Raw genomic sequence first — 20,800 nt, 5'->3', positions numbered from 1 at the left:
TCAAGCATGTACTCACATGCTTGCTTGAATCAGAGCCTCTGCAGGTAACTAGTTCCTGGCTCCCTTGGAAAGGACTGTCAGGGCACAGGCTGTAGGAAGGGGTAGGGCAATACTAGCTGAGAGTGAGCCAAAAAGACAAGCTCATCCCTGCTGGCACAGAAAGCCAAACACCACCATTCTGCAGTGCAAATACCTGCCCTGTGCAAAATGTCTTTCCTTCTGGCTTTGTCAGAACAAAACATTCAGCCACCCAGACTGACTCTGCATCCCATGAGGGAAAGCGTGTCTCTGAATACTTACACAACGCACTCGGAGTCCTGCTCACCTGGTAATGCCAGAGAAATCAGCAGCATTCCCACACAGAGGGAAGTGCATTATCAAAAAAATACAAACTGCCAGGTCATTTGGCAACAAGAACATGCAATTATAGCACAGTTTAGCAAAGATATTTTGCCGTGAGGCACAACACTTGTGTCTTGCAAATTATACATACCATACAGTATCGAAAAATCAAATATCTTTTTTAATCAGGGCTTTAACCTGACCAGCAGAGTGAAACAACCTTAAAAGGAGTGAGAGAAATGAGCAAATAGCATCAAGCAACAAGGTCTTCCTCCCATCTCTGGAGGTAAGACCAACAGATACACACCAGGAAGTGACAGAAATGGCTCATACTAATAGCAGACACCACAGGAAGTACCTGCTATGAAATCCATCCTTTAAATTACAGAAAAAGAGAGGTGCTATTTGCTACATGCTCAGATTGAGGAGCTCATTGTCACAAGAGGATTAAAAATTAGACAAGTTCACTGACAAAAAAACAAAGGCCAAAACACAGAGAGGCAGGCAGAAGCATTAGTATGGGAAGACTGTACACTTCGGACAGCTTGAAGGAGGGAGGATATCCACAGGGAAGCATCATTGTATGCTTGCTTCCTACTAGTCAGTCAGGTAGGGTATCAAGTGAAGCAAACTTTTTGTCTGACCCAATACAATTATTCTCACTGATCTCAGAAATATGAAAGGAAACTAGCAAAGCCATCAAATGATGATGGCAGTTGGAAGCAGCAAGTTCAAAATGGTGTCTATGAAGATGTGCAAGACTAGAGAGAGCCTGCAGCATTTTAAAACCACAGACACTAAGTTGTGTATAAGGTATGTCACAAATATGATTTTACCTCCCAGCGAAAGCTTAGAGCAAACCATGACTTGAACTGGACAGTTCGATATCATTCAACATAGGGCAGGTAGCCCAGGAATGCAGATCTAAAAGATAGCACTTTGCCTTGAAGTAGCAGGTTTTTCTCCTTTCCAATGCTCACCTTATACTCTACACACTAGAGACCAGATTCATCCTGACTTCTGCTGGCATAACATAAGCTGTGTTTGCTGGTGGGTTCCTTAAAACACAACTGTGGTGCATTAAGACCTTTCCAGTGAATGTCCCAAAAGAGAAATTATTATACATCCACCCAGTTTGCTTTAGGGAGGGAACAATATTCACATGCATGAAGACAGAGAGGTGTAGCACACAGAGAGGCTGATCACCTCTAACGATGTCTTCCTTAATGCTATAAAGGAGTAAGCCTCAAAAGAACAGGTTAGGCTGGCTCAGGAATATGCATGTGAAATGCTTTCTGATTTCAGTGTGAGGGGATACACCGATGTGCAGTATTAGAAACAGTGTGATCAAGACAGGCACCTGTCACAGATTCCTTTCTTTTAATAGAAAAAGCACACTGGCATCATCAACGTTCTACCAAATTTGCTGGACTAACTTTGGATGACAATTCCCACTGGTTTACCTGGTTCACAATGCACTGCAACCATGAGATCCTGTTGGCTTTAGACAAACAGAACCAAGACTCCATCTCTTCTGCATCATTTATTCTGGTCTGCTTTTACTGTCAGTGCATTACAAATGTTGCTGCCTGATGGCTGCAGCAAGCAGCTTGTCTGTGGCAATTTGCTCTTGGTGAATATGCAGCAGCAGCTTTCTAAAGGGTTTTGATGGTTTCATTTCTGCTTTGAAGTGACACAAATTACTGGCAAATAAGGAAAGAAAAATATATGTCCTGACTCACCTAAGGCAGAACATGCCAGGTTCACAGACTACATAGGGCATTGGTATAACATGCTGGGATCTCAGCAGGGCAGCACCTATACACCTAGTTGAGAGCTGTATGTAGGACATAAGCTGCAATACTTTGCAACCATTGCTAGTTGCACCATCTCAGCAGAAAGTCATAGCAGATGAGGCAGTGTAGGTAAAACCCCACTGAAAAACTTAAGAGGCTTTGTATGCTATTGTGAAACACAGAGTGCCAGAGAAGTTTGTTAAGCAGAAGAACAAGGTTTTGCCCATGGGCTTACAAGGCATGTGGCTATGTTTTTGAGGCAATTTTTGCCATCTAGAGGTGGTTACTTAAAGCCTGAATAATCTAAGCTGGAGGGGATGGAGGTTTACCAATACTTAGCCAGGCAAACTCCCATCCCTGAAGGCTTTACAGTCTGATCCAGACAGGAACAAACAATTAAGAATTTGGTTTCAAAGCAGGAAGTGGACTCAGCGATGGGGAGTGCTAAGCAGATGAAAAACCAATGTGATTTTTATAAGGGATTCAGAGGAGATGAAGTAGATTAGACTGCTTCTCCTGTGCACTAAATATGTGAAATGTGTTGGGAATTAGAAAAAGCACATAAACATATACTACAAAGCATCAACAACTGCCAAGCTGTAGTGCTTGGCAGCTTCCAGCATGGACTATATATCAATTAACCTTAAAGACTGTGATAATTTATAGCGCTTTTATTATTAGGCTACATTTTGTAGAAACTTACATAGATCATATCATCATCAGTGGACAGTTGCAAATCATCTTACAAATGTTAGAGGCCAGTCTAAAAGCACCTCATACTAACAATTATCTACAGTTAATGGATGGTTGTGATTTCTTCTTTTTCACCTCTTTTAGAGGGTTACATCTCAATTATGCTTATAGACCTTCTGGATAATAAAAGACCAAAATTAGGTCTCTCAAGACATGGCATGATATCCTTTCCTTACACATAGAAAACACACATCAGCTAGGTCTATAGGCTTAGCTGCAGAGAAAAACAAGAGTGTCAAAGACAAGCAAGGAATTAGCTATCCTATCGTAATTTTGTAATCATTTTGCAAGCTAATGAACTATCTATTTTGATGTACTCAATAATAGGAACTTATACTGATTTTGCTGGTATGAAGCTGAAGCAATGTCATATCAATGGTATTGGGTCAGCAGGCAGCATCTCTCCTTAGTTATGGGTGAGTAACTACACTGGAACAAATGAGTTAATATTAACTAATTGGCAACAGAAAGATGGTTCTCTTCCAAATAACTCCAAACAAAGAGTGATAAAAATCAACAAGATTTAATACCATCCACAACTTCAATTATGTTCTAATGCTCAAAAAGTAAGTGAAAGGCATTTACATGTCAACCCCCATAAATATTTACGGTTATGACTGAATCAGGCTTGACTCTTCACATCACCCCATTAAATCAACAGCATCGAACACTGTTATACTACAAACAGTGTAAAAACAGGCGAAGTTAAAAAATGCAAACTAAATATGGCTCCCAACTCAGAGTCTTCTAGTCTGCAGCCTAGGGCTACATTAATTTTGAACACTCATTGAGGTCCATGCTTTGCTAAACTCCTGCAATTGCACTCACAACAAGGAGCTACTCAGCATCCAACTCCATGTACCAAGTTTTCCTCTTCTGTGTCTCTAGGAAGAGAAGTAGTGCTCTTCGCTGGGCTGTTTCACTGATCCTAGACCTTGCCTTCAGCAACAGAAGGCAGGAGAGTTGTGGCCATGGCAAAGATCCAACATTCTAAAGACTTCTGCTTGGAACTGGAAAAACAGACAATTATCCAGGCATCCCAAAATACCTAACTATGCTAACACTGCTTCCATACTTCCAATTATATAATCTGGAATAAAACCACAGACCCTTTTTGTTTCAAACAACCTTTAACTAGATATTGGCACTTGACTGGAGGAGGGGGTGGTATTTGCTGGTTCGTGAATATGTTGGTTAGAATTTGTTATTTGTTCCCTCCTGGCCATGCTGAACAGCAGCAATATTGGAATTTGGGTAGACAAATGTACCTTCTTGATTTCCAAAGAACTGCTTCTTAGTACAATGACTTCTTGGAGACAGTACTCAAGATTAACAGTTCTGTACTGTGCTCCTCTTCAAACTCTCTTTGCTAGGTCACTTTGGGTGGGTTCTCCATGGATCACACACAATGGAAAACGTGAGCAATAACAGGGCAATTACCAGTCCCTGTGCTGAAGAGGAAACTGAGGCAAGACAGACTGAAACTGATACAGCTTGATCAAAACAGTCACTTTCTGCTAACTTATGCAGCGTGTTGCACACCAAAGGATCTCAAACCATAAACCAGGATCACTACCGTCTTCCACTACAAGGCAGAATTGGCCCAGAAGCATAACAAGCCCGAAGTGACATCCTATCAGGGCATCCCTGGCACAAGGATTAACACTTTCCTGATCAAATTATATAGCAGCATTCCTTGAAATAGTTTTTACAGTCTAGAGGAAGATTTTATTTTATGTAGTCTAAGGATGGTACACCACTGCCTTTAATATTGCTCTGATTTAGTGAAAAAGAAAACTGTACAGACTGCTCACATCTTCCCTTTACTTCTTCATCTATTCTTTGAAAGAGCCCATCAATCACAAACTGGTGAATCTCACAAACTTAATCTCCTACTCAGTGGGATCAAGTCAAAGGGCAGCTCCTCCACCCCTCCTAGAGAGAGCAGCACTGCAAAGTCAGCAGAGAGAGCGAGCTGGAGGGCCACCACAGGGTGGGAATTTGTGACCTTCTGGCTCAGGGCTATGAGTTTGACCAACTGAGCCATACCCAAATGGACCCTCAGTTAATTTTTCACAGACTTAACTGAATCAGCAAGCCCTAGCTACAGTAAAAATACCTAAAGTATATTCCCAGGTATATCTTTAGCCTAGCTCATGTAGGTAAACCAAGTGCAGGTTAGGAAACCTTTCTTAGCTTGATGAACGCTGATGTTCTCAAACTACTGACAGAGAGATGATGCCTTTCACGGGCTGCACTGTCGTTCCAAGAGCCCCATTTACACAGGGATCACAAAATACGCATGCGTAGAATGAAAAATCCAGCACCAGTGCCACCACTTAATACAACTGTGCATACACAACCCTTTAGCAACAGACAGCAAAACAGGAATACACCTGCAACATTCTGCTATGACAGCGGTCACCCAAAGGTCTCATTGTAGCACTTGCAAATAATTTTTAATTATGAAGATGCTATGCAAAACTATTGGAAATCAAAGGCATGCTAGGTACAGAAGAGCAGCTACTTGCTAATAGCAATATAGCTCAATTATTCTTCTATAAAGTGCCAGAACTCACATCCCTTCACTCCTGGCTTGAGCCTTGCTTTCTCTGTAGCAGACTTATTCTTCTCTGCTTTTCCTCAGAAGGCATCTCATGCAAATCCTGAAGAATCTTTCCATACCACAAGCATGAAGAACACAGTGTGGGGAGTAGAAAGGCATGAAGTGTCATGTTTTCAACATTGTTCTTGATTTCTATAAAACCCACCAGTCCCATGAGGACAGTGAATTCTGAGGGACGTTAAAAACAATGCCAGAGAGAATCTGGGAAGGTCCTGCTAGAAATGGCTGCATTAGAGGACTCTCGGAAAAAAAAATACAAAGGGCACTGAGTCAAGGTGAGCTGAGAAGTATGCAACCAGGAAAACTTGCCAATAAAGGGCACTCCTTCAGAACATAATGTTTTGTCTGACTGCTTTATCAGGAAATTAATTTACAACTGCTTCTTATTACTCTGAACTGAAAATGACAGGAGTGCAAAGGCTCTAAATCAAGGAGAGGAAGGTAGGCAGAGTACAGCAGTCCTCATTCATTAAAGGATTAAACGTTTTCTACTTCTTCATTTTAGAGAAATCCAGCCTGTTAGTTTCTTTCCCTGAGGGTGCTTTTTGTTTTGTTGTTTTGATTTTTAAACAGTACAGTTACTGCTACACACAGCTAACATAACCTTGTGCCAGTTATGTAATGCTCTGGAGCAGTCTGATCTATACAATGATCTTTTTCATGGCCAAAGTTCTCCAGGCAGAGATGTCTAAAATTGCGAGTTTAGGACAAGCCTGTTGCAGAGAAGAATAAGTGTCTTAGATTTCAAAGCAAGGCCTTTGGTAACAAAGCCGTCACCAATATACAGAGAAATTCACGTGGCACTTTTCAAGGTTTAGTTCAAACTTGCAACATGCACAAGGTAGACTGAAAGATCCAGCTTGGAAGTCAATCTACAAAGATTGACTTTGAATGTAATTTGAATTGATCTACCTCAAAAGTTATCATTATTTCCCTTTATTTTTGTTTTACTCAAGAATAATACTTTCAGTTTTATATATAAGTCCTCTCAAAAAAAGGGAAATACAATTCACCCTTCCCTTTGCTTCTTCCTCCGCCCCAGCTTCTTTTCAGCAGCATAGCCCCTTTGTTAATTTTCTCCTTTTACTCACCAGTTCCCAGTTCGCCAGCATGGCCCAATTTCACCAGTCAGTTTTCACTCACAGTTCTGCCTGAACATGGGCTTTGTGTTTTCCAGCACATTTTCTATCCTTACCCGTACAGACAGAGGGAGCGTGCTTCGCAAAATTATTAAACATACACTTTTCTACCACAAGGTCTCAGCCTCTCCCAGAATGAGCAAAGTTCTGGGAAGCTGATAAACAGTGGCTTACAATTCCAGACAGCTCTAAGCCCACTTAAACAGCTCTGTCAGTCTCAACTTTTATCCTCCCTGCTTCAGCACATAAAAATCCTGTCTCTTCATACTTGGGAGACTTAATATTAATTTGTTCTACTGTCAAGATAGGTCAATGTGTTTGCCTGTTAAGTCTCACAGGTCCTACATTTCTTCAGCAGTTCCATATTGCTTTCCCAGTAGCAACACTGAAAGGCTCACTCACCTCCTTGTGGGAATCCTTATGTGCTTCCAGTGTTTTCATGATAGTCAACTCTGCATAGTTCTTAAACCTTGCTGGCTGGTTCCGTAAGATCTCTCTCAGGACTCGCAGTGCTAGGGCTCTTATTGAATGCTATGTCAAGAGAAATCCACATTAAAAAAAGTCAGTTCTCAAAACTGTAGTTTGAAGTAGATTCTCATGGCTCCCTATGTCACCAGAAAAGTTCTATCGCGCTCTATGAGCTCCAGTGGAGCGAGCAGTGTAATCAATAACTAAAATTCAGAATTGGTCTCCTTGCTGGCTTTTGCACAAAAATTCTCATAGACTTCTGTCATAGATACAAGAAAGAATCAGAATGACTCTACTTTATTAAATTCCATACTCTTTTGGCACTGAAGTACAAATATGTACCCAAAGCAGCACGTCTGCATTACATGAACCTACAAAGAAGCTCAAATCATATTTGTTTTGCCCTTCTTTTGCTCAGCTTTGCAGAGAGCAAACTGGGCTCCATCCATGCAACAAAGCTTTTTCTCATGTATTAATGCAGTAAAATCGATTATCTTCCTGTAACTCCTATGGAAATTACTTTCAAGAACAGTTAAGTCATTGTAGTCAATACTGACCAGTGTGTTAATCCCTTTTATCAAAAAATCATTATCAGAAGGGATTTATAACACCTGCTTTAATTTCATAACTATTATATCAAGTTTTTGGCCTGTAGCCACTCCAAATAGATCCTATCATTTCAGCAGAGGAATCTTACTTTACCCTATACTCAGCCTTTAAATCATGTCCTTTGCTATTCATCTACAAAATTCATGCAGTAGCACCATTCACATAGATAAAGCCACCATATCTTCTGATAATGTGTGATGATGCTATGATTAAATATGTAGGACTAGAGCAGCTCCATGCTTATACTGTGAACAACTACTGAGCCACCTACACTGACAGCCACCTACACAGTTTCAGAATTAAAATTTCTGAGAGAGTACCATATACTTCACAAGGAGTATAAGAAATAGAATGGACTTTGAATCAGATGAAACAAAAAAGGAAGAACTGTGAGTGCTAAATATTGTAACATTCAGACGGAGCACAGCTCTCATGCGAAGGCGCAGCAGAGTGCTGAACCAATTATCATTCTGCTGCAAGCTGAGCAAATAGCCCCAAGTGGAGAAAGTAAAGTCTAGCCTGTAAATTACCACTTTGATCAGCTATCAAATATAAAACTGTGGTAATAACGCAACTTTAATACTTCAAAACAAGATTCCCTATAAAAGCAGTTTCTTCGTGATGACATTTTTGCAAGAGATATAGACCCATTCTATGAAATGTAATATCCTGGATCTTAAATCACACAGATGTAAAAAAAAAAAAATTAATCTATTCTAGGGTGCCTTTACTCTCCCTTTTTGGGGAATGTGTATGATATATTTAAGAGCTTGTAACTTCATCCTAACTCAGAAGGGAACAATTTTTGAAATCTTGATAGTTTTTGTACTAGATAACTATAAAAAGGTAACTTCCTTTCTGATTCTAGTTCACTTTCCTAGTTATTTGTTCCTAACACTCTGGAGGGAGGGGGAAAAACTGGGACACTTCAGCGTAGCTTAAAACTCATCATTGAGCACAATGAAAACAGAAGTGTCAACTTTCAAAAGAAAAAATAAGCAGTGCAGCATCACTGATGAGATGCTGAACCAATGCAGCAGGATTCATTTAAACTAGTGGGGAAGAACTATCACCCTAGATGAAGCAATGTATAGGAGAGTTAAGACAAAAAACTACATCTCACGTCTTTGTCTCCAAGCGTTTCCAGAAGCAAGAGCAGAATGGTTTTGAAATGCTCCTCCCAAACTCCGAGATTATCTTCCCTTGTGATCTTTAACAGTTCCAGAAGAGCTCCTTTCCGCTCCTCCACCCGCTCGTTGTGGTTGGAGAGCTCTTTCAGAAGATCAGCCACCAAATCTGAATGGTCAATGGGTACTTCTAGGACAAACAGAAGCAAATCATTTGGGGAACTGAGGAAAAAGATCAAGGATGCCAAGATTACCAACCCTCCACAGAACAAAGTGCATATAACAAGCAGCCCCTCAAAAATATATCAAATTCCAGGTGGCCTCAGTCAAGCAGGCAAGGTATTCCAACTAGCCCACATTTTCACCACAGTTCATAACACAGCTCATGAATCTGCACGTGGCTTCTAATGAACCAGGAAGAGATGATGATTGAATTTCATCCAGTTCCAATAATTACTTCTACAAGATGAGAACTGCCACAGCTTTTCCCAGACACACACACCCAAAACCAGCAATCACATGCATGACCTTTAGATCAAAGTACAGTGACTCATCGATGTACTGCAAAAGAATAATGCTAAGGTGTAGCATCACTTAAATGAAGTGAAATGCTCAGTAACAATGAGCTATTGAAAGAGATATTCCAGTCATAAAGAGTGGAAGGTCCCTACAGATGCATTTAGATGCTTAAGGGACTAGTTTGAGGGAAACTCTACGCAAACGAAAATTAAAAGTGCAGTATAACATTTTCTCAATAGCCACAGATCAGGTTCTGCTGGTACATGAGAACACAGACTATTTCATACCAAGCCTCATCTCAGATGCAAGGTAATACACAACATATGTATGGGCAGGTATGTCTCCGAGAGCACTGCCCATACACAAATATACCAGAAACAGAGCGTGGTGTCTGCAGTTTTATGAGATACACTGATACAAACCATCCCGAAGCTGATCCATGTCATCATCAAACACTGCTTCCTTCAGCGCAGTCTTGTCGTAAGTGTTAATTGTGTCAGCATAAGGATAGGGGTTATATTCTCGAGCACGTGGCCCTGAAAAGGCGCGGGGAGGCTGGGTGTTAAGTAGAGAGGTTTTGTTATCTAGAGCCATCCTTCCCCCTTCTACAACATCACTGCTTCCACGGACATCACTGGTAGGCACAGCAAGGCCACCATCTCGAGACACCTGGGGGATCAAACAGAGAGAAAAGACATGAGACTGCTCAAATTCTGTGGGAGATGTAGCTTTTTTCGAGTTCACCCACCAACATGAAGAGGCACAGAATCATTTACGTGTATGTAATACTTGAGTAAAACTTAGATTACCACCTCTTTCCCTTATATAACTACAACTGTTCCAAAAAATATCTCATGATTATATAGCAAAAAGCTATGCTAACATTCCTAAATATAAGTTAATATTGCTAAAACTGCACCAGCTGGCAAAGATCATAAGCTCTGAAACAGGACCAATTTGCTAAGAAAGGGAAAGGAAGCAGAAGCAATATCCTCCTCATAAAACAACCCATTGACTGAGGAAATTGGATGAGGCTTTGCAAACTAACAAGAAATGAACAATTGAAGGGTCTCGAAGAAAATCTTGGACCAAAGATTTTTAGCCTTGTAGGCTAACTTAATCTACCAACAAAAACTTGCTTGTTCAAATAGGAAGCAAAAGTTGTCACAGAATCATAGAATATCTCAAGTTGTAAGGGACCCATAACGATCATCGTTTAAGATTCCTGTAAATTGTGAAGTCCATGTATTTAATTAAATGAAATCGTATCTCACATGGCAGATAATTCTGTAACCATTCATGCAGCATAACATACCATACAAGTTGGGCACTCAGAGTGATTATGGGTCCTTCTTATATATGAAGTAATAAGCCTGTGAGGGAAACCACCCATGCATTTTAAAAACTCACATCTCCCATTACAGACCTAACTACACACACTCCATGAAAAATCTATCACCGAGCCATGCTGAGCCTGTGAAACAGTACCACTGTTTCCTTCATACATGAGACTCCTACAGAAGCCCAGTGAGCACATTTCACAGGGGGCGAGAGTTCAAAGGGAGCATGGGGCTACATTAGTGGGACCCCACAACTTAGTTATAAGAAGTTAGCAACCAATGTCAAAGATACTTGCGAGAATACAGGAGGAATAACTGGATTTTGTATACTAACAATCCCAAACCAGGTTTGAACACAGTGTTTTAAAATTTCACCTATCTGCAGACATTAATCAAATACTTACAATGTCACAGTCTTTCTTTCCATCACGTTTGATTGGCTCATTCAGGTCTTCTTGACTACGGAAACTAAATTTTTCAATCGCTTCAGTGACTCCACGAAGAGAGCTGTAGATTTCATCAGAATTTAGGTTCTCCGTGTCATAATCCAGCATACTAAAGACGAAACGTATATGAAATGTTACGTATGAAATTGGAATCCGGTTTTGACTGTTAAAAAAATAGTGCCAAGTTGGAGACAGATGATTTGGCATACCCTTTCTAACAGTGACTTGTAACAAAACATGGATGGAATCAAAGCAGACTTCGCATTTGAGCCTCCTCTCAAACAGGGCTAAATCCAGGAGAAGCTCCACTGAAATCAGTGGCATTACATCACTGTGAGCAGAAATCAGGTCCACTGTTTGTTACATTCCACAGCAGTGAGTGTGCTAGCTTCCATGAACTCAATAAACCTATCCCCAGCATGGTAATGGTATTATTTAAAAAGGAAAATAAAGAAAATCAATCACCATGAGAACTCAAAGGGTTGTGACAGCTGGTGGAAATGAAATCAATGAAATTTAGTTTCATAATATATCAAATATATTATATCAATGGATTCAAATGTGACAGATTTAAATAGAAAGGAAAATGTATCTTGATGTAAACCGTAGTCTAATATGTCCCATTTTCATTTATAGAGTAATAAAACCAAAACCACTTGAACAATGCCTTGATAAAAGATGCATTTCAGTATTGAGCCTAAGATAGAGAATTCTCTCACACAAATGTGATGCTTTCTTGCAGTCTGTCTGTTCTTCTGAAATTCCTCTGCAGCATAAAGCCACACAAGTTTGGGATTCCTTGAGGAGTTATCCAAAATTAAGTTCCATGGAAAAATGTCTGGCATGAAAGGGCAGATGATATGGAAAGATGTGGCTAAGAAGAGAAGCTCCTACAAGCTTGGTGAAAATGAAAAGGCGTTCTTGGCAAGGCTTTGCTCTGTCTAGAACTTGAGTTTGCATGACAATCAGTTTTCCAAGAGAGATGAAGAGACCCAATAACTGAGAGCAATTTCTCTGGGTGAGTCTCAGACCTTAGTAGAGCCAAAAGCAAATAAACCAAAAGAATTTGAGACATTTACATCAAGTTGTTTGTCAATAAACGGCAAGAAGTGGTTCCCTACAGGGGTGAATTACTATTTCTTAACAGTTTGGGAAGGATGACAGGATGGGCTTGGAGAAGGATGGCTGAACAAAAAGCTGTGTTCCTTTTCCACAAAAGAAAGATTCCTTTTGAGGTGGGTTGCAAAAAAACCCCAAACAGAAAATCCCTTCTGAATCATGGGTACACAGCTATTATTTCTCAATAGAACTAGAAGTAGGATATTAAATATATAGAACTACTGCTTTTTTTTTTTTTTTATGGAAGAAACTCAGGAACTTCAGACAGAAGATAAGATTGGTGCTGTCCGATTCCTTTGGGATTAACACACTGAAAATAGCCATAATCCCTGGCTCCCAAGCAACGCGCTCGCACTACACTCACGCAAGCATCAGCACCGTGTATTCTGGCAGAGAAACCAAAGAACAACTCCCCAACTTCAAACAATGTCTGTCAGACCAGGAAGAAAGAGAAACCACTTAAAGAACAGACCGAGATCAGGAAACAAAAGCTGTTTATAAACCTACAGAAGTTGAAGTATTTAGGACTTTTCAGACAGATGAATGACAGTAATGTGATGGATTTTGAGACAAAAGTGAAGGCAGTTTTTAGAGTCTATGTAAGTATCAGGCAGGGATAGGAAAACATTTGTTTCATATGATCTCAAAAATAGTAATTTTTAGCTCAAGCATGTTTAAATCATAGATCTCACAGGGTTCTTCATAGAATATTTAGTGAGCAATGAAACCTCCATTCAAGAAGGTATACAGGTGACTGTAACTGTGTACCCACACCAAGGGATGACATGACTTACCAAAGGTCACACAATGAAATCAATGGCAAAACCCAAGAAATAATCACAGATATACTAACACTAAATCTTCTGCTAAAATCTCTTTTTTCCTCAGGGATGAATATTGCCCTACACTGCTACCAAAGAACAGATCAAAGCAAACTCTGCAATGCTAAAGGACTAAGGCAATTTCTCAACAAGAACCACTGATCTGATGCATTTTTTAAAGCACAAACCCAAATTTTAATAAACATCTAAAGAATCCAGTGATTTGATATGTTAAGAGTAAGCCTGTGCAGGAGACCACATTATGGCTGTGTTCAACATGAATGAAAACTCTACATGTGAACATACACGTCTATTGACAGTATGTGCACTGGAATACTTCACAGACAACATGATGCAGGGAATAAAAAATAAAATGGAGCTACACTCACCTTTCAGGGAAAAAAAAAAGACACAAAAGGAAAAAAAAACTATGACGCATGCAGAAAACTAGAGGAAAGTGACAGGATGAATAAGAAGTGAGTAAAGATGAGCAGTGTTTAGGGATGTCACAACATTATTTTCCATCTTCTGCTGCACTGAAACAATGCAGCTCTCTACAATTCATCAAGATACAATTTGGCAGTTTTCCAGTCTGACATGAAATACATTTTACTTTCATAAACTATTATTCAGTTTCCAATCCAAACTATATATAAGTAATCAACAGTTTAGCATCCTCAAGCAGTACACAGTAACCCACTTCCTTGCACTTTCGAGCTCTGGGCTGGAATATATACGTGTCAAATTATTCCAAACCTTGGTGTCATCTAATGAAAGGAAGAAAAAAATTCTCAACTAGTTTAACTCAAAAAATCAACACGGATCTCTTCCACAGATATCTTAGTGTTCTAGAAGAGTCAAAATATGGATTTAAAGTACTAATTTTGCAAGTATTCACAGAGGTACAGACTAGAGGATTCTATTTTTCTCTCTCCACATCACAGATTCCCAGATTTTGAGCCTCAAAGAACAATTTGTTTGCTTTTCTTTCAATAGCTTTTTATTAGGAACTTCTTGCTTCAAGACTATATATGGCCCTTCCTCTGGTAATAGGCAAATTTAATTCAGGAGAAACCACATCTACAGAAAGCCTGTTGTCAGGTCATAAACCTAAAAAAAAAAAAAAAATCCAAGGAATTTAACACAGAGGTCTGACAAATCAAATTTGTATTCAGAAGGTTTTTTGATTAAAACCAGTACATAGCTTTAGTCCGGTATACTGATTAAAGATCTGTATGTAGATTGGAACAAAATGTGAGGGCACAGGAGGAGGAAGAGATGTCAAAATTGCTGATTGAGAGCCTCTAAATCTTGTGGCAAGGACAATTTTAATTTCAATACTACAAATTTCCAAGATGTTCCACAATCAAGACTGTGTAAACAGCTGGTAAAAAAATCATATATGCAAGCTTCATCCTCGTCCCATGGATATTCACTACCACAGATGTGAAAACACTACTGAGCTGTACTTGCCTGTTTGAAAGTACTTGTGTGCTGCTTGCACAGTGTAGCGAAGTTGAAAGACCTTGTCCATGTTATCATAACACAACCACTGCCTGCTGAAAGTGCTCAGCAACTGTGTTCTGCATTGGAAACCAACTGTGAAACATATAACCATTCAGGAATCTGGCAGGGAGGAAGAGGCTGGAAAAATACACTTTTTTTTCCCCACTTGCATGTCACATCTTCCCCAAGCAGTGAGCAAGCAGCTGCCTGTCACCTCCACTCTCTGAAAGCTATCATCACCTCTTTTCCTTTTCCAACCAAAATCTCTGCAAATCATTTCCCACATTTGAACAAACCCCATAGTGTGAAAGGTAAATAATACTGTGACACCTCAGACAAGTTGGTTTAACAGGTAGCTTGTTACCTGGGAGAGTAAGAGCGTCTGAAAGTCTTGTGGGAAGGAGCAGTGGGGATGGAGTTAGGCTGAGAAAGGGGAGGGGGGTGCTTCGACAGCCCATCTGCACTCCAACCCCAGAACCGACTGCCGTGATCAGAGGAGAAACCAAAGAGAGAAAAAAAAACAGAGAAAGGAGAGGGAGAAAAAAAGAAACTATAATCTGAGTGGCTTAGTGCTGTTATGCTGCCTTGGAGAGAGAGAGAAAAATTAATAGAAACAAAATTAAACAAGAATATTCCCTTGAGCCTCACAAGTAATTGTTTTGGCCTTTATCATTAATTTCCACTTTTATTCCTAACATAATGATATGGTTCACACAAAAACAGTCCCTGTTTGTACTAACCGGTAAATTTTACGAATGAATACAGCCTCTATAAAAATCTCTTAAAATGCTCTAAGTAAACAATCCCTGACCACGCATCTGTATTCAAACTCTAAACAGGTATTTGCAAGCAACAGGATTTCCCTGGAAGAAAGGAAAGTTGGAGTTGATTGTTTTATCAGACACCCAAAGGTAGCTTGTAAAGTTTGGTTCCTGGTGCCTCTAAAAGAGCTTTGCAGGGCTCAAGATCTAATCCTGCTTCACCAGATTCAAACTGACCGCAAACATGCAGCAAGTGGAAGTCCATCTAGAGTGTGTATCATGTAAATTGGGGACTTGGACCCGGGTCTCAGCAGACAAACCTGGAAAGACTGGATGAAACCAGCCTCTAAGTCAATTCAGATCTCTCATCCAACTTCCACAAGCCCCTTCTGGTTATTGTTTGATCCTGCATCCTTGAGTCAAGGCATCCATTCCTGTGCCAATTTGTCTAACCTTTGCTTTTGTCCCGTTCCCTTTATGGTACATGGATTTTCAAAATCATCTTCTAAATGAGAATATAGACGCTTGAGCTGGTGAAGTATTCAGGACACTGCTTTGTTTCTATTAAGTTTAAGCATACTGTCTTAGAAAGTCACATTTGTATACACGCAAGTGAAAGATATTGAAGATCAGAAGCGGCAAACAAGTCAAGAATTGCTCCAGTGCAAACAGCAGCAAAGCTGGTTGAAAACGCTGAAGAGTAGTGTTGAGAAAGTCACTTGTTAACCAGCAATCCAAAAACATAACTATTACATGCAACTGTTACAGAAATACACCAGATGCCCAGACTGCTGATCAGAAATCTCACAGCTCAGATCTCACCTACCTGCAAACGTGCCACCAAACAAGGCAGGGTTGTCCTTATTGTATGACATGGGTGGCTTATTTTAATTCTTTTTCCATGCCTTGCCTTGCTCAACTTAATACTAACACTGTCAAATTTTATTTTTAACAGTATTTTCTATTGTCAGTGAAAAAACAAGCATGGAAATTTACACAGCCAAATAAAATTGTTAGTCTTATATTTTGAATCATTTCCTCTAGACATCTTCAAAAGACTAAACTGTTGTGGTTTTTTTAATAATTGGAACTACACACAGGTTTCTCAGCTACTAATAAAGGCAGAAACAGTAGGGCAAACCTATTCATCTAATATGCCTTGAAATATTCCTACAGAATTCTAGGTGAAAATTCACAACCTGAATGTAACATTTGAGATTACAGAAATTAATTTGCCCAGTATTCTTACACTGAAGGACTTCACAACTTAGTATTTTCCTTTTTGTCATACTGCATCATTTACTAAAGCTCAGAAGATTTTTCTCTGTCCAGCACAAACTCAAGTCATTCATCTGAGCATTGCCCAGGAAACATTCTTTCCTCTCAGTCAGAAATCTGGGGGATTTTTTCTATTATTTTCAGTCTTCCCAAGTCCCCTGCTTTTCTTCTTCAGAAAACACCTCTTTCCTCCATAACTCCTCTCCCCAAAAAATGTCAAGACAAAAAAAGCAGGTACAAATGCAGAAGTAACTCACAGATGCAGTGGATATGTTCTAGTGATCATGAAGCAGAACTGGATGGAGGAAATGAAAGGAGGAGAAGGAAGGACTCTGGCCAAGGACCTGAAAGCATGTAACCCTTCTGAAGACACTAACACCAGGAGATACTTCAGCAGATGTTATAATCTGGATAAGTAAATTAGCTGTTTACATCAAAATCCAGTTCAACCAAACCATTCAAAATCTATCCAGAGAGCTCAAATACATGGTACACACAAACACCCCACCCCCCAAAAAAAGATCATCAGTCAAATTTAGTTGTGATGGCAATAATATGGGAGAAGTAATGTGGCCTAAGGGCAAAGGCATAAACACATACTATAGAAAGTCTGTATCAATGAAGGCTTGATTGATATTAAGGATATTGTCCACAAATGGTTAGTAATATGGGAGAGCAGCTATGCTTAGAAGCATTTTTATATTCCTACAGGACCCAAACTATCCTTTCTACACATATCCCAGCCCCAAAGACATCTCTGTCCCTAGATATGACTTCTCCAACCTGTGCATCAAGAAAAACTTCAAATGAAAGTATAATCCTCAAAACCAAAGCTGGCATTAAGAACTGGAGAAAATCCTTCAACTGAGTACACTCAGGCTGCCTGTACAAGACATAGGCACACACAAGGTAAGCAGGGCCTGTACGTGGAGCACCCCAGGAAGCAACAGGCATACATAACCTTGGTAAGACCCTTTGGCAATGGGTCCCATAAAAATGTAAAGCCAAGCCTAGTTTCAGAGGAGGGATACACAGAGAAACCATGGGAATCTTTATCCTTTTACACCGCTATCAGAATGACTCAGGTGTGCTCATTTTCCAAGTTTGTAGATAGAAAAGTGACATTTTACACCACTGATGAAGAGCAAATGACAAGCATTTGTAATGGAAACATGACACAGAAGCATCGATATCAACTGCAATATTGCAGTGCATTCCTGTAATCTGTTAGCACATCTTCTAAAGTCTTTTTTCTGAAAGGAAAACCATATGTACTCTTCAGAAATAGAGCTAAATTCTCCCTTGTTCTGTAAGTCAGGACCATGATCAAACTGTGTTACCCAAGACATTTTCAAGAAGGAAGCAGTCCAGCAGAGCATCAGAAGCTACTGCCACTGATTTGCAGTACCTGCAATGACCTTTTCTACAAATGGTAAAAATCTGCAGCTAGTGTTACTGCTCAGAGGTCACTCACCAAAAAAAAAAAAAAAAGCAAAACTTCTCCCTTGAATATTTTAAGAGCTTTTACAGCAGCTTCCACCTTCATCTATCATTGAAGAGTAACTTTTACACATCACTCTCGCAACTAAATCCAGCAAGGAAGCAGGACACACTTCTTGAAAAGACACCTAAATTTTTGGATCAACACCTCCAAGAACTCCATGGAAGATTGAAAGAATTATTGTTTTCTAAAAGGAATTCCTAGCCACTGCATCAGTGGCAGTTTTGTCTTGACAACTTAATGGCAGAATGTTCTGGAATTACATGCCCTCCCCAACTATTCCTCGAGAACCTATCACATGGAAAAAAACCCCTCCAGTTTCTAAACCCAAAATGCTAGAACAGTAACAACAAAGTATTAAGCGTACACTGAATGCTTTAATCAGTATTTTGATATGTGCACCCTGACTGACATCAAGAAGTGAGAAGAATGCAAAGACAAATTGCGAAGCAGTGAGCAAAGTGGCAAAACACAGTTGCGTCCCAATGGCAAAACCCAGAAAGCATGGTAAAAGGTCATGGATCGATAAAATATGTGCCACATGCAAACCTGGCCAGCAAAGCCACAACGTAACCACAGGGAGGAGACATATGATAGTTTATCATTTCCCATGACAGAAATCATGAGAACAATGCTCAAACTAGTAAAAAACGAAGCAACATAGTTGGAAGCATTCCCCTAAAACTCTAACACTTAATTTCTTAATGAAACCTTTGTTGAAAAAAACCTAATAGGCAACTTGACCTTAGCTTGAATCCTAGTTTAGGATTACAGCAGATTTAGGGGTCACAAAGATGTATTTAGATATCAAAAATTTTCTTGGGAAACCCCATGTGCTCTTCATATGCTGCTGGAATAACTACTCATTAAAGGCTAAAACCTGTGTTTTTCCTGACACATGGAAACTCACATGTATGTCTAAGCATCCCTCCAGACAGGGTTTAGCAAGTCAGGACAGGGCTGATTAACAGATTTCAATGTAAGTTACTAAACTGTAGCACTCACCCAATGTTTCCCTCTGTCTCTTCCATGATAAAGGGAAGTGACCTTTCATGGAGAGGGCAGGCAGACAAGAGCAGCAGCTTTTAAGCTTTCCCAGAGTGAATCAAAGCTTGTCTAGGTAACAGCCTAATACTTTTCTCCAATATTTCTATAGTTCCAGAGCATACTGTTTAAATTCTTGTATCCTCTGCTCTAAGTTTTTATGGAGCAAAACACGTATATTCCCAATATCCAGGAGTCTGTGTTTACTCAATGAAAGCTGAGTTTTGGAGTGGATCAATATATTCTAGGGTATTCTTCAGCAAAACCAGGTTGCCACGGACCTGCTGACCAAAGAATCAGGCCATTGTTCTGCTGGTGAGCAGCCAGAAGAGTGATTTGAGAGGTATTCAGCATTGAAACACAGTGACCACCTCTGCCTGTTCTGCATCCTCACAAAGCATAAGAGGGGAACAGGAGATCCAGTACTTCTCTCAGCAGCACAAGCATTGTGCTAGAGTCAGATGAAGTACTGATCACAAGGGCACACCTAAAAAATAGAGACAATCTGAAACCCTTGACCTGAAAGTCATCACATACTTTGTGATATCTGCAACCTCAACAAGAGCTCATTTCTTATGCTGCCATTTAATATTACCTGTATTGAACCCACAAATGCGATTCTGGAGAAGGCCTAGTTATGAAAGAAAATTAATATTACAAGACAAGACATTAAGATTATACAGATAACATGAGGACTGGAACACTGAAGTCAATCACCAACCATGTATTATCATGTTCAAACCCTGTTTCTTTGGAGCAACCTACTGTGAACTTTTGGTCTTGTTTTGCTTTCAAAGTGAGTCATATTCTGCAAATGCACACTCAGTGTTGAAATCTCTTAATATTTTGCAAGTGGTTTAATTAGCCTGCCACATTACCTTGGAGACAGTCCACCATGGGAACAGTTGGTAGGTGAAGTTAAGGGGCTGGTTCTGCTGCTGGAGTGCCGGGAAGGAGTCCGACCAAGGGTATTGCTGGGGGAACCCTGGCACAGAAGCAGGAAGACAGGGATTAGAAATGTGTTGCAATGCACAGGCAGGAGCACACAACAGGTCCAAATATTGCCTTTGTTTGTGCTAGACAAGCTTAGTGCAATTTTGATTCTGGCTCTCGACCTAAAAATCTGCAGCCATGGTTCATGTAGTCATTATTATGTTCTTGAAGGTACTGCTTTGAGGGTAAAGCAAGCACCTGTGCACTCTTCTACAGTCCACAGTACCTGCAATTTTAACTATGCAACACGTACAGCCTGCAAATATTGCCAGAGAAATGGTTTATCAATCCACCAGGCTACTCAGCTTCTCAGACACGATTTGTCAGGCTCCAAAGTATGCAGACCATTACCCTGGCTATTTAGCAATTTAATTATGCAGCTATTTTCCACATTGTCTAAAGCATTCTGATTGTGCTTGTTGGGCATAAGTAAGCAATCTAAATTACCATTTTTCCATTGGCCTGCACAATCATTTATACCACAGCAAAACGAGTAAAAATTGCTCCCAATTCTAACTCTCTTCACACAAAGTTGAAGGTACTAGAGAATCCAGTTCTTTTGCCTGGAAGCCTAATGCTGCAGTTCTAGCTTACACAAAGGTCTACTTGTCC

General features: G+C 40.0%; 1 protein-coding gene across 1 annotated transcript in view; it reads right to left on the bottom strand.

Annotated features, from left to right (window-relative positions):
• Positions 1–20,800, bottom strand: part of CLASP1 (cytoplasmic linker associated protein 1) — a 187,536-nt gene that overhangs the window by 12,441 nt on the left and 154,295 nt on the right. Inside the window, exons 33-38 of the mRNA XM_074911577.1 lie at positions 20,074–20,180; positions 14,976–15,092; positions 11,124–11,274; positions 9,802–10,048; positions 8,857–9,047; positions 7,059–7,187 (exon numbers count right to left, since the gene is read on the bottom strand). Coding sequence (XP_074767678.1) covers positions 7,059–7,187; positions 8,857–9,047; positions 9,802–10,048; positions 11,124–11,274; positions 14,976–15,092; positions 20,074–20,180 — 942 coding nt within the window. The remainder of the gene's footprint in view (positions 1–7,058; positions 7,188–8,856; positions 9,048–9,801; positions 10,049–11,123; positions 11,275–14,975; positions 15,093–20,073; positions 20,181–20,800) is intronic.

This window comes from Athene noctua, chromosome 7 (assembly GCF_965140245.1).
Source record: "Athene noctua chromosome 7, bAthNoc1.hap1.1, whole genome shotgun sequence".
Lineage (NCBI taxonomy): Eukaryota > Metazoa > Chordata > Aves > Strigiformes > Strigidae > Athene > Athene noctua.
This window is presented reverse-complemented; position numbering and strand designations above follow the sequence as displayed.